Here is a 14264-nt window from a genome sequence, read left to right as displayed (position 1 = left end):
TGTTTATTTACAAATTGATAAGAGATAATTGCCCGGAGACGACCATGTATATTATTTAATTGTAGACATACAAATTCACATGCAGTGTATATTTGATGTGTAACTTGTATGCTATAATTGGATGACCCCAATAGTCTTTTTATAGCGTGTAGGAAAGAGCAAAATTGCAAAGAAAGCCAAAAGGCCCCTTGTAATCGCAAAATACCATTTACCTTAAAATGGGAATCCAAGATGTTTTTTGGATCATTAAAGAGAAATAGTTACTAAGGGTGCATTTGGTTCGACTTTGCTAAAGTCCCTTGGCATTTGCATTTGGCATAATTTTTGGAGAGCTTTGGGGAGAAGTAATTTGCATCTCCAAAGCTTTCCAAAAGGATGTTAGGCCAAGAGAGGTCTCGAGGTACTTTGGAATGCTGCATTTTTGGAATGCAAATTTATTTAATTTTTTCTTTCAACTTTGTCATCGCTCAGCTTTCATAATTTCGGAAATATCCCCACCTCACGCGACCTCACCACCGGAGATGGTTCTGGCGACCGGTGATGCCAGATCTATATAGACGAAATGACTTGATTGGAAAGAGAAAAATCAATTGGCCGTTTCTTGCATGCTCACTAAGAAAATCGTGAAGAAGATTGAAAAAAGAAATGAGAAAAAAATAAATAAAACTAGACCAATTTTTTTTTTAAAAGGTCCAATCACGGTCACCGTGTAAAAATGGAGAAGTGAAAAGTAAAATCTCTGGAAAACTCGGGGGCAAAAATCGCAGAAACCCTAGGATTCCGAATCCATGGCGGAGACCTCCGTCCACGGCGCCGTCCGCCGCGAATCCTCCGGCGACGGCCGGCGGAATCGCGCCCAACGAAGCCTACCTCCTCCTCCTCCTCCTTCGAGCCCTGGGGATCTCATCACCGCCATGCCAGACGCCGTGATCCACCACATCTTCTCCTTCCTGCCCCTGAGAGACGTCGTGAAGACCAGCGTCCTCTCCAAGCGCTGGCAGTCCACTTGGACCACCACCACCCAACTCGTCCTCGACGACCTCCGGCCTCGCCATCGCGACCCCTACTACCCGGACTTCCCGTCCCTCGTCGACAGCGTCCTGTCCCGGTGCACCTCGCCCGCGGTGAAGAGGTTCCACATCACCATCTTCAAGTGCGACGAGGCCTACCGCCCCAAGCTCGACCTCTGGCTGCGCTTCGCGGAGGAGCGCCGTGTGGAGGATCTTTGTCTATGTCTTCATCAGCTGCGGGTTTATTATAAACTGCCGCGGTTCTTGTACTGCTTGAGTCGGTTGGTGCGCCTGGAAGTCAGGGGCTGCTGTTTTTCGTTAGGTACTGATGTCAGGTGGCCTTGTCTTAAGGTCTTGTCGATAAGAAATGCGGAGATGAGTGATGATATCCTGGAGGGAATTGTCAGGGGAAGTCCTGTTCTGGAGTCCCTCGCGTTGCACGATTGCGGGGGTGTGAAGAACATTGTGATAGATTCGACAAGCGTGAAAGAGTTGATACTCGCCGATGGCGGGTTCTCTGACTCGGACCAAATCTGGGCTCCGCATTTGCGGTCGCTGCGGGTATCGGGGATCTGGGGTCTCAGTTCCGTGTTGAGACTCGACGACGTGTCTTCTTTGGTGGAAGCCGAGTTAGATCTTGTTGTGTGTGCTGACGGCTTGTTAAAGGAACTTCTTGAGCAGCTGCGCGGAGTTTCTACAATCACCATTGGCGGTTTGTGTTTGCAGGTACCAGCTCAGTATTTTTGCCCATTTCTAAGACCGACTGGTGTTGAATGGTGTCCGTCATTAGGGCCATTTAGTGCTGTATGTGGCCCTGGCTGAGAGACCTCAGCTCTCTGTGGCATTCTGGTCTTTCGTCAAGGGGAACCCTTGTGAATGGGACGATTCATAACTTTGTGTTTCGAGTGGTTACGGAAGAACATATGGTGAACCTTGGAGCTTCTTCCCTCTGTTTAATTTCAAATAAATGAATCTGGGATGGCTCAATTAGGGACAACGAATGCCACGAGATATTTCTATTTATTCTGGAAGCTACTCAACGCAACACTGATAGATGCTTGATTTTCACAAGATAAATGCATGTAGAGATTATTTGAAAAGGTTACATTTTCCATTCGCTCTTTCAATTTATAGAAAAAATACTATTATATGGAAGGATAACGAAGAGTAATGATTCGCTCAAAAAAAAAAATCGAAGAGTAATGGACCTAGTCATCTTAGATTGCTAGAACCGGGTCATGCTCTCTCGTCACACTAGGATGATGTTCCATAATCATCTTACAGAGTATTCTTACATTATTTTACAATGGCAATGGATGGATTTTCTCAGAAACTTCAGTCGATAATGAGGTTTGCTGTCTCATGTGACCAACTACTAGAATTTTCAGATCCTTAAAGTATCTCAAGTTTTATGTAAATAGATTCTTAAAGAGATTCACTTGTTCGTTTCTACTTGTAGTTTCCTTATCGGTCTTTTCCTAGCTGGGAGACAGTGTCTAAGGATATTGTATCTGGATGAACCGTAATTTTGTTATTCTTTATTCATGTTAAACAGGAACAGAAATGCTAATTAATTTTTCCGTTTTGTTTGCTCAATGTGGTTAGGTTCTGTCCGCTTTGGAGATGGAAGGAGTGTTATGTCCATTGTCAAAATGTCAGAATCTGATACTACGCACGCCGGTTAGTCAATTGGAACTTCCCGGGATAGCATACATGCTACGAAGTTCACAGTGCCTGGAAAATTAGTCATACACCTTACTCACTCTTACCCATCGACGGTTTGTTACTTTTCTATATTATTTTCAGTTCGCTTCCTGTGCTGACTTCCTCTTTGCATGAATGAGTTTAAACTTCAGAAGCACATAAAGATGATCAATATCAAACTCTCATTAGTGCCAGGAAATGAAATTTGCCCATGACTGTCAGTCTACCCGACATTTATCCAGGGCCATTTCAAGCTGTTTTAGTTCATGTGCTAAAGTAACTGCAGTGTTATACTGGAGATTCTTTTGCTCCCATGTAAGGTTAGGATCTTGAACTAATGAATTAGTGATGAGCGCCTAGAAAGAGAAGATGTTTTACTGTGTAGACAAGTTTAAGAGCTCAAATTTATGAAGACTCGATATAAAGTAAAATTGACTATCATCTGAGGTGGACAAACGAAAGTTGTTTGCTTGAAATTTTTGTGAGGCAACAAATTCTTTTTTTCGTGGATCTGCATCTAATATGAAGTTTCTTTCTTAAATGGGGCATCTATGTGCAGTTTAATCTCAGCGAAGAATCTATACAACGTTTCAACTGTGACGAAGATCTTTTGTGTTCATGGAAGGGTAACTTTCAATGTTTGGCGAAACATCTCAAGAGGGTGGAGATCATCGATTTTGCTTATGGTTTGGAGTCGCAACATCTGCTTGCCCTGATTAAGTTTCTTGTTGGTGATGCACTCGCTCTGGAGAAGATGATTATCAAGGCTAATTTGCATACACAACGTGTACAAAAACATGTTCGAGTTGCTGATATTGGCATACTACTTGGTGTGAGCCGAAATGTGCTCAGCTATCGAAGAGCTTCCCAAAATGCCGAAGTTATCTTCGATTATCCTTTGGAAGAGGTGTCCTTTGGAAAGCATCTGAGGAAGATCTCGAATTATAAACGTGGATGAGCACTACCCTGCTCATTCTTATTAACTCTCTCTTGACAGTATTACATGAACTGTATGACAGTATTGGATTTTTAACATGTACCTAATTTGCACTTCTTTCAAGCTTAGTTTAGCTGTAAATATGAAGCTCCTCAGGAAAGAGGTTAGTAGTAGGTGCTTTGGATTGTGGACATATGAAGGGGCGTTTTGGTTAAGATACTGCTCAGCTTCCTCTTCTTTTTCAGACAAAGTAGAAAATTTAAGGTTATGTCGTTTATCTGCACTCTTGGAAGATTAAGGAAACGTCCTGATCATCATGATATGCATTTTGGAAATCTTCATGCTTTTGTGCGTAGCTGTATAGAGATCATTACAATTTGATTTCAAAGACAAACTTGAAGTACTTATTTGCTGCCCAAAAGAAGATGAACTCGAATTTTAACATAACCCGCCGTTTGAGAACAGTTTTGCAAAGCCCTTTGGACCTCTAAAGGCCCTTAGGCAAATGCTAGTGTGTTTGGCATTCATTTTTTGGAACCTATTTCCCAAATGCTAGCATTTCCGACCTTAAGCACAAGGCTCCTGGACACCCGCTTTGGCTTTTTGGCTTTCTCGGTAAGCAACAGTAATGATTAAGTAATAAACATTTCTTCCAAAACTACCCTCATCTATTTTTTGATTTTCCGATTTTGCCTTTGTCTTTAACTGTTCATCATCTTCTTCGCTTACCTCGGCCGGTGTGGCTATGAGTGGATGGCGACAGGCCGAAGAGGGGCCGGCGTGGTTGCGCAACCCAACGACCGTCGCCTCGAGTCGCACAATCGCCGCGACGGGCCATGCGACCCAGGCGAGGGCCGCTTGATGTCGCGCGACCTAGACGGCCCTCGCGGGGAACTTGCACGACCTCGGAGAGGCGACGCGTGATTCCGACTGAGGTCGTGCTACGCAGACAACCCTCGAGGGTCGGCGGCCGTCGTCTGAGGTCGTTCGGCATCAGACGACGGCCGCCGGCGCCAAATCTGGGTCGCCGACGGCCGCCAGCCCTTCACCAACTCCGGTGAGGGGTTTCAACTTTTCTTTAATAAAAAATAATAAAGTGCCTTGCAAGTATAATTTTTTCAAATGCTATTTTACCGAAAGTTGCTTTGCAATGGACTTTTAAGTTACAACTTACCAACACACAATTTGTATTTTGGAAAACTCCTTCAACTTAAAGTCCTTTGCATTTTGCCAAAGACTTTCCCCTAGAGTGTTCCCAAATGCAGCCTAAGTGGTCACATTCGGTTCAGCTTTCTGGAAATCAAAACAAAAGTGCAAGATTAAACTATGGTGCATCCTTTAATTTTTGTTATCCATCATTAAGATTTGAAATGGCTGGAATTTCACTATGAATAAATATGTGTCCACGAGGTTCATTTTCTTTAATCAAACTTTGGTGCATCCTCTGTCAGTCATCGACTACGGTGATGGTCGGCGACTGGCCATGGGCAAGGGTCAGGCTCGCTTGCCCAAGGCCAGCGAGCTCGAGCCTTGCCTCGCTTGCCCAAGGCCGGTAAGCTTGAGCCTTGCCTCGCTGGATCTAGCGAGGCCAACAATTATATAAAAGAATAAAAAAGAAGAGAAAAAGAAAAGAAAAGAAATATTTAAAAATTAATTTAAAAAGAATTAAAAAAAATTATTAAAATGAGTGTAAGGAGGAAAATTAAATTAGATTTTCCATGTTGAACGACGGAAAATATTTTCGAATTCATTTTCAGGTCTCGGCGGAACACCGGAAAATATTATCATTTTCCTAGAAAATGATTTTCCGAAAAATATTTTCTAAAAACATCACATCTATCTAAAAAGCCCACGATATGCCTAGTAAGTCTCGCGAACCCATTAAATTCGGGCCCTCGATTTATGCAGGCGGGTTTGACTCGGAGTGGCTTACACGCATTTAAGAGATCTGAATGCGCGGCTTCCAGTTTCCGAGTTAAGAATCTCTCCACATCTCAATTAACTGCACCAGTGTTGAGAGTTATAAGTTGGCATTTTTGTACGGAAATATTAAAGAATACTCATTTGGGCATTTGTTAGTTCTTACTCAATATACTTAGGAAATTTAATTTATTGTTTAAAGTGACCTTATTAAAACATAAAACTAAAATTCACTTTCAAAGCGTCTTGGAAAGTCTTATTTCCATTTTCAATTAATTTAATGAGTGCCCTAGAGGCACTTGTTAACAATTCCCTTTTTGGTGTATCCGGCTCGAAAACGAGAGATGTCTATGTATGGATACAAATTTTGAAGCTTGAATATGACTCGGTAATTAGGGAGACGCAACATTTTTTTAACATGCCTATGAAATTACCCTAGATGTAATTTTGTGAATATGTTTAAGCATGTATAGACGTGTTTAAAAGTACATGAATTCACTATGTGTTGACACGAGCGCTACATGAACTTGTTTCAATATTATTAAACACATCGAAGTGTGTCCAAACGGTTTTTAAAATGTCAACTCGTACATGACATGTTAAGTATTCGTATATAAATGGGTTGACGTGATTGCAGCTAAATATTCAAGTTAAACTGGAATCCATATCATATGTGCATCATGCAAATGAGTTATGCCTTCTGACCAAAAAAAGAGAAATGAGTTATGCCTAGCATTGCCAGCTTCAAGGCATATAGTTTATGCTGCGATGCTTTTCAAAAAATTTATGCTTTGTATGTTGCTAAATTTTCGTAGGCTTTCTAGCGTTGCACTTTTAAGAGGTTGGGATTCTTTAAATTTAGCAATCTCTGTACTTAGGTAAAATTAACTATTGTACCAAAACATCCTTATACACAGAGATAAATTACACCAAATACCAAAATGCATTCATTTCCTCTCTCTTTTTCTCTCCATCTCCTCCTCCTCCACACCCGCATCACTAGACCCACCATGTGCCACTACCTTCATGACCCGTCACCGCCCACGCCTCCCATCATCCTCTTGCGTCGGCCTGATCTCTCTCTCTCTCTGTGAATTCGTGGTTGCCTTGCAAAACATAAGGTCTCAACCACCTTGGTGTCGCCCCAGATCAGACGGCGTGGTGAGGCTTCAATCTATGCTTTGTATATCGATATTGTCGGTACTTTCATCTAAATTTAAAGGATCTCAATACATCACAAGAACTTAGAATGGCAGGTGATGGGTTCCCAAAATCATACATGGAAATCCATTTCTATATAAGGAATGAATGCATGGATCAAAAAATTTCCAACAAATCATCGCACGCATGAAATTATTAAGTATCAAGCCAAATCCTTTCTTAATTCCCTATCCTTGATAGGAATTGGCATTTGCTTTTTTTTTTTTTTGGTCGGTCCTACTTTATCTCTCACTCACGATACACATTCAGACTTGCGCCCCATCTCTTGCAGGGCGTGGGCGTCGAAACCAACATCTTAAACTACGCGGCCCCACCCCTACCCCCTGCGAAGGTGGGAATTCGAACTCCCCACCTCCCCTTTCTCAAGTGAGAAGGATGGCCACTGGAGTAAACCCCCAGTGGCATTTGCTTTCTTTGAAGTTGTTTGCTTTCTTGGCTAGGCAACAATTTGGACTTTTACATAAAAGACGGGAGAGTAGTTTGACCTGAGCTTTCATCATTTTCTCTCTTCTTCTGTTCAAGGAGAATTGGTCATATTTCAGCCTAATAATGATATAAATGATTCATCAACTTTGATTTAATTGCAATATAGTCTTCGAATTTTTAATTTATTCAATATTATCCTTCAATTTTACCTCCATATGTAATGTGGTTCATGACCTTTTAATTTATTCAAGGGAAAATTGTCAAATTAGTCCTAAACCTATTGTACAGCGGCCAATTCAGTCCTAAACCTTTTAATTTTGTCAATTCAGTCCTAAACCTTTTAAATTCTTACCAATTGAGTCCTTCCGGCCAATTTTGGCCGGCCGGCGCTGACGTGGCCACCGGCCGGCGCCGGCCGTCCGGTCAACGCTGACGTGGCAATTTTTAATTATTTTTTTTTTCAATTTTTTAATCTTTTTTTTTCTTTTTTTTTTTTCTGGTTTCTCCCCTTTGGCCGGTCCGTGCGACCGGCTGCAGGGGGAGGCCGACAAGGCCTCTCGGCGGCCCGCCCGCCCACGGCGAGGGCGAGCCTCGCCGGCCCCCGGGCCGGGCGAGGCGAGGTCGGCCTCGCCTCACCGTCGTGACCCAGGCGACGGCGAGGCGAGGCGTGGCGAGGTCGAGCCTCGCCGTCGCATGGGTCGTGACAGCGAGGTCAAGCCTCGCCGGATCCGGGCGAGGCTCGACCTCGCCGTCGCGATCCGAGGCGACGGCGAGGCTCGGCGACCGCGAGCTCGGCGACGGCGAGCGAGGTCGAGCCTCGCCGTCGCTGGGTCGCGACGGCGAGGCGAGGCCGACCTCACCTCGCCCTCGCCGGTGGCGGGCTCGCCTTCTAGGTGGCCCGGGGCAAGCTTCGCCAGAGGCCTCGCCGGCCCTCCCCTCTGGCCGGCCGCCGGTCGCCGGACCGGCCAGAGGGGAGAAACCAGAAAAAAAAAGAAGAAAAAGAAAAAAAAGATTAAACAATTGAAAAAAAATAATTAAAAATTGCCACGTCAACGTTGACGGACGGCAATGGCGCGGCCGGCGGCCACGTCGGCCGGGCCGGCCAAAATTGACCTAAGGACTCAATTGGCAAGAATTTAAAAGGTTTAAGATTGAATTGGCAAAATTAAAAGGTTTAGGACTGAATTGGCTGCCGTACAATAGGTTTAGGACTGATTTGACAATTTTCCCATTTATTCAATGTAATCAATGAACTTTTTGTACGTGCTCAATTTAGTTCATAAATTATATAAAAATATTTAATGTTATTATTCTATTAAAAAAAATATTGATTAATCAATAGTTAAGGTGGTAGTCGTGTGACATTCTATTTTGTTGGAATAATTCAGACTCATTTTACACATGTACTGATAAACTCTTCGCTCTATTTTCTTTCCGTCTTTTCAATTGAATGTCAGGTCAACATCACGAAAGAATTTCGCTTCATTTGGACGGTATTATTAGCTATTTTTCCGGATATATAGACGGTAGATGGCGGCGAAATGACTCGATTGCCCCAGAAAAAAAATCAATTGCTTGCTTGCTGAACGAAGAAAATCGTGATGAAAATTGAAAAAGAAATAAGAAAAACACAAAACACAAAAAGAAAAAAGCTAGACCAATTAAAAGGTTCAAATTTCACTACTATGTAAAAAGGAGAAGCAAAAAGTAAAATCTCCGGAAAAAATCGGGGCAAAAATCGCAGAAACCCTGCGATTCCAATTCCATGGCGGAGACCTCCGTCCACGGCGCCGTCCGCCGCGGATCCTCCGGCGGCGACCGGCGGAATCGCGCCAAACGAAGCCGACCTCCTCCTCCTCCTATGGGCGCTAGGGATCTCATCAGCGCCTTGCCAGACGCCGTGATCCACCACATCTTCTCCTTCCTGCCCCTGAGAGACGTCGTGAAGACCGGCGTCCTCTCCAAGCGCTGGCAGTCCGCTTGGACCGCCACCGCCCACCTCGTCCTCGACGACCTCCGGCCTCGCCGTCGCGACACCTACTACCCGGACTTCCCGTCCCTCGTCGACAGCGTCCTGATCCGGTGCACCTCGCCCGCGGTGAAGAGGTTCCACGTCACCATCTTCAAGTGCGACGAGGCCTACCGCCCCAAGCTCGACCTCTGGCTCCGCTTCGCGGAGGGTCGCCGCGTGGAGGATCTCCGCCTGTGCCTTCATCAGCTGCTGGTTCATTATAAGCTGCCGCGGTTCTTGTATTGCTTGAGTGGGTTGGTGCGCCTGGAGGTCTGGAGCTGCTGTCTTTCGTTGGGCACTGCTGTCAGGTGGCCTTGTCTCAAGGTCTTGTTGTTAGGATGTGCGGAGTTGAGCGATGGTATCCTGGAGGGGATTGTCGGGGGAAGTCCTGTTCTAGAGTCCCTTGAGTTGCACCATTGCAGGGGCGTGAAGAACATTGTGATAGATTCGACAAGCGTGAAAGAGTTAGTACTCGCCAATGGCGGGTTATCTGACTCGGAGCAAATCTGGGCCCCGCATTTGCTGTCGCTGCGGGTATCGGGGATCTGGGGTCTCAATTCCGTGTTCAGACTCGACGACGTGTCTTCTTTGGTGGAAGCCGAGCTAGATTTTGTTGTGTGTGCTGACAAGAGCCGGGACTTGTTAAAGGAACTTCTTGAGAAGCTGCGCGGAGTTTCGACGATCTCCATTGGCGGTTGGTGTTTGCAGGTACCAGCTCAGTATTTTTACTGCCCCTGTCTAAGACGGTACTCGTGTTGAATGTTGTCTGCAGGTGCCAACTCAGTATTTTTGTGGGAAACAACCCTTTTTTTTTCCTTTCGCTATTAACGGATCCAATGGAAACTACTCGTACAGTTAACCTCGAATGCAGAAACTAAAGCAGAGGAGAGAAGATAAAGTGTTAAGTACTCATGTTGAATGTTTTCTGTGATTAGTGCCATTTAGTGCTGTATGGTACTTTTGTTTAGTCTTTTGTTAAGGGGAATCATTTTGAACAGGATGATTCTTAACTTTATGTTTCTAGTTATTACGTAAGAAAATATGGTGAACCTTGGAGCTTCTTCCCTATGTTTGATTTCGAACAAATGGATCTGGGATCACTCAATTAGGGACAACGAATGCCACTAGATATTTCTAATTGTTATGGATGCTAGTCAACGCAACACTGTCAGATGCTTGTTTTTCACAAGAAAAATGCATGAAGAGATTCTTTGAAAAGGTTACATTTTCCCATTCACTCTTTCAGTTTATAGAAAAAATACTATTATATGGAAAGATAACGAAGAGTAATGATTCGCTCAAAAAAAAAAAAAAAATCGAAGAGTAATGGACCTAGTCGTCTTTGGTTGCTGGAATCGGGCCATGCTCTCTCGTCACACTAGGCCGATGGTCCATGATCATCTTACAGAGTATTCTTAAAGTATTTTACAATGGCAATGGATGGATTTTCTCGGAAGCTTCAGTCGATAATGGGGTTTGCTATCTCATGTAACCTACTATTAGAATTTTCAGATCCTTCAAGTATCACGAGTTTTATGTAGATAGTCTTGATTCTTAAAGAGATTCACTTGCTCATTTCTACTTGTAGTATTCTTATTGGTCTTTTCCTGGCTGGGAGATAGTGTCAAAGGAAATTGTATCTGGATGAACCGTAATTTTGTTATTCTTTATTCATGTTAAACAGGAACAGAAATACTAATTAATTTTTCTGTTTTGCTTGCTCAATGTGGTTAGATTCTGTCCGCTTTGGAGATGGAAGGAGTGCAATGTCCATTGTCAAAATGTCAGAATCTGATACTACGCGCGCCAGTTAGTCAATGGGAAGTTCCCGGGATAGCATGCATGCTACGAAGTTCACAGCGCCTGGAAAAATTAGTCGTACACCTGACTCGCTCTCGCCCATTGACGGTTTGTTACATTTCTATATTATTTTCAGTTCGCTTCTTGTGCTGACTTCCTCTTTGGATGAATGAGTTAAAACTTTAGAAGCACATAAAGATGATCAATCTCAAACTCTTATTTGTTCCAGCAAATGAAATTTGCCCTTGACTGTCAGTCTACTCGACATTTGTCCAGGGCCGTTTTAAGCTGTTTTAGTTCATGTCCTAAAGTAACTGCAGTGTTATACTGGAGATTCTTTTCCTCCCATGTAAGGTTAGAATCTTGAACTAATGAATTAGCGATGAGCGCCTAGAAAGAGAAGATGTTTTGCTGTGTAGACTAGTTTAAGAGCTCAAATTGATGAAGACTTGATATAAAGTAAAACTGACTATTATCTGAGGTGGACAAATGAAAGTTGTTTGTTTGAAATTTTAGTGAGGCAACGAATTGTTTTTTCTGTGGATCCTCATCTAATGTGAAGCTTCTTTCTTAAATGGGGGTATCCATGTGCAGTTTAAGCTCGACGAAGAATCTATAGAACGTTTTAACGAAGATCTTTTGTCACGGAAGGGGAACTTTCAATGTTTGGCGAAACATCTCAAGAGGGTGGAGATCATCGGTTTTGCTAATAGTTTTGGGTCGAAACATCTGCTCACCTTGATTAAGTTTCTTCTTGGTGATGCACTTATGCTGGAGAAGATGATTATTGAGGCTGATTTCCATGCACAACGTGGACAAAAACATCTTGAAGCCGCTGATCTTTCCAAACTACTTGATGTGAGCCGAAATGTGCACAGCTATCGAAGAGCTTCCCAAAATGCTGAAGTTATCTTCGATTATCCTTTGGAAGAGTTGTCCTTAAAAAGGCATATGAAGAAGATCTGGGTTTCTGAACTTGGATGAGCACTACACTGCTCATTCTAAACAGGCGCTGCGATTTCCCAATTGGTGTGGACTGCTATGCCCTTTCTTCTGAGGTATGTCTAATTCTGATAACTTATTGAAGTTTCCTTTTCGCCTTTCAATCATGAATATGAGTGTGTGTTGCTTGCTCCGATTGTTGTAGATGAAGGATAAATTCGATGCTTTGACAGCAAGAATTTTGAATGGGGAGTTGATCCCTTCGTCAGAGCCCAAACCTGCCCAGGTACTTCACATTCATCTGATAGTTTATTTGTAGTTTTATAAATTCGATTTAATGTGACATTTTTGGGTGTAAAACTGCAATTTGGGTGGGCATGGTCATTGTTCAATTGGCTTTTGTCTGTGATTTGTAGCCTGTCCTGTTCATTAGGAGTAAAGATATTCTACCGGAATGATCTACAAGTTGCTCAAATTGCAGTTGCCAGATTTCTTTTCTCAGTTCTTGCATTTAGTATGACATTGCAGACCTCTGATTGCACTGTAATTTACCTGTGAAACTTAACTGTAGGGAGAGTCCTTGTAATTCCACGTTTTGATCTGGGCATTGAAAATGATGTGAACTTCTATTTGGCTTTGTGGGATTGATAACATTTGGTGGTGGCTGCTTCATTTGAGACCCAGCAATTTATGATTTGTGCAGCAATTAGAGATTCTCTCGAGTATGTTTTTGGTATCCTTTGCAGGACCATCACGTTTCTTTGTTGTGCTGAACTGCATAAGCATGGAAAAAATGGGCTTGCTGTGATGGATAGCTCTTGTATGCAGTTGTTGTCGTTGCAGCTTGTAGTCAGTTTGGAGGTCAAAAGCCTAAAACTTTAGGATTTTCTATTTGTAATACTCACATCTGCAACTGGGTTTTGACTCTTTCTTACGTGTAGCTGTTGACACCTAATTTCACGGGGAGGACAGTATCAAGTTCTAATTCGCTCTTGTTGTGCTAGTAAACATGTTTGACCTGTCCGAGAGGAAAGCCAATATTTTGGAGCAAGATTCGAACTTCAAATTGTCCAAACTATTTAGAGTCGAAGTAATGACAAGAAATGTTTGCAATGTGTTGCAGCCATTTGAGGGCATTTTGTAAGAGAGAAAAGTTCCGGGGATCAAAGAAAGTCGAAGGAGGGCAGATGGCAGAATGAGCAAGATGAAGGATGGCTTTTGACTTTTGAGACGATGAAACTAGCTATCCTGACTTAGTGCAGCTTCTCGGGTTTTGCGTTATGAGCATGCACTTTTACATTAGGTGGGATCAAGTTGCAAACTTTTATTTGCACCAGCAATGTGTCTTTGGGACTCGTACAGTTCACTGGTCCTTCTAGTATCAACAATGCTATTTTTTGATGTTGAATTGTTGGTGGATACAACTATCTTATCTTGGGTGTAAGCAGGTTTTTTCGGAAACTAATGTCACTGGCGTTATACTTACATAGATATTCGTCAGAAGTTCTTCATACACGGATTTATGGAGCAAGTATTGGGTGAGTGCTGTGCACGTCATTTACCGTAAGTTATTACATGTAAGTTGTGACGAATTGTCGGAATTTGTTTATCTAGCACCAAAAGCATATATATATGTTTGAGCAACAACCCGCCATTGTTCTGATCCAGTTCATGATTGAAATTTGTCCTCCTCAGAACAACTCCTGAATTTGAAGTTTTATGATTTCATCCGTCTCATTAGATCCCGATTATGGATATATAGTTGACTTAATTGATGTAAATAAGGGGCTAGTGTTGCCAATTTATAATTCGAAGCAACAATATTATGATATTAGGATTTAATCATCATATAATTAAAACTGATTAAAAAGAGTTTCAAGCTCTTGAACGTTATTCTTAGATTGTCCTATGAATCGAACAAATAGAATCTTTCCCGTATTTATTCCGAGTTTAGTTTCTCTTCATGAGATTATTATTTATTCCCTTGCCATTTCATTTTGCATATCAAAGCCCGACGGATTCGCGCTCTCCGGCACTCAAAAATAGGGAAGAGATGAGGGAGTCAAAATTAGAAATTTTTTACCCAGAGAGTTTGATGAAATCGAATTTTATAAGGAAAAAATGAAAAAGAAAATATCGAGCATATTCTTTTTGATAGTTTACATTTGTTTTTTGATTTTTGATAGTTAATATCGAGCATATTAGCGTACCACGTAAGTCGATTACTCGATACGTTTTTTTTCTCTAAGCATAAATTTTTAATTGTAATCCTCCACCTCTTTTTTCACATTGA

General features: G+C 42.6%; 2 protein-coding genes across 9 annotated transcripts; both read left to right on the top strand.

Moving 5' to 3' along the window:
* The first annotated feature begins 606 nt into the window (after positions 1-606).
* Positions 607-11936, top strand: LOC115690191 (putative F-box/LRR-repeat protein At3g18150). 2 transcript variants are annotated; one of them, XM_056304021.1, is made up of 3 exons: positions 607-1736; positions 2616-2755; positions 3243-3901. In XM_056304021.1, exons 1-3 carry the CDS (start codon positions 789-791, stop codon positions 3670-3672), a joined length of 1518 nt encoding a protein of 505 aa, XP_056159996.1. In that variant the 5' UTR covers positions 607-788; the 3' UTR covers positions 3673-3901. The 2 variants fall into 2 exon arrangements, with proteins under 2 accessions (XP_056159996.1, XP_056159994.1); XM_056304019.1 differs by lacking the exon at positions 3243-3901 and adding an exon at positions 11810-11936 and having other exon boundaries at positions 706-1736; positions 2616-2788.
* On the top strand, positions 8915-13456 carry LOC115669090 (F-box protein At5g03100-like). Of its 7 annotated transcripts, none has more exons than XM_056304014.1 (6): positions 8915-9937; positions 10964-11137; positions 11624-12087; positions 12177-12257; positions 12718-12832; positions 13095-13456. In XM_056304014.1, exons 1-3 carry the CDS (start codon positions 8984-8986, stop codon positions 12011-12013), a joined length of 1518 nt encoding a protein of 505 aa, XP_056159989.1. In that variant the 5' UTR covers positions 8915-8983; the 3' UTR covers positions 12014-12087; positions 12177-12257; positions 12718-12832; positions 13095-13456. The 7 variants fall into 7 exon arrangements, with proteins under 7 accessions (XP_056159989.1, XP_056159985.1, XP_056159984.1 ...); XM_056304010.1 differs by having other exon boundaries at positions 12913-13456; XM_056304009.1 differs by lacking the exon at positions 12718-12832.
* Positions 13457-14264: the final 808 nt, after the last annotated feature.

Source organism: Syzygium oleosum, unplaced genomic scaffold (assembly GCF_021117445.2).
Source record: "Syzygium oleosum isolate NSW1041296 unplaced genomic scaffold, Sole_v2.1 Sole_v2.30, whole genome shotgun sequence".
NCBI lineage: Eukaryota > Viridiplantae > Streptophyta > Magnoliopsida > Myrtales > Myrtaceae > Syzygium > Syzygium oleosum.
The sequence above is the reverse complement of the archived record's forward strand: the minus strand, read 5'-3'. Positions and strand labels throughout refer to the sequence as shown.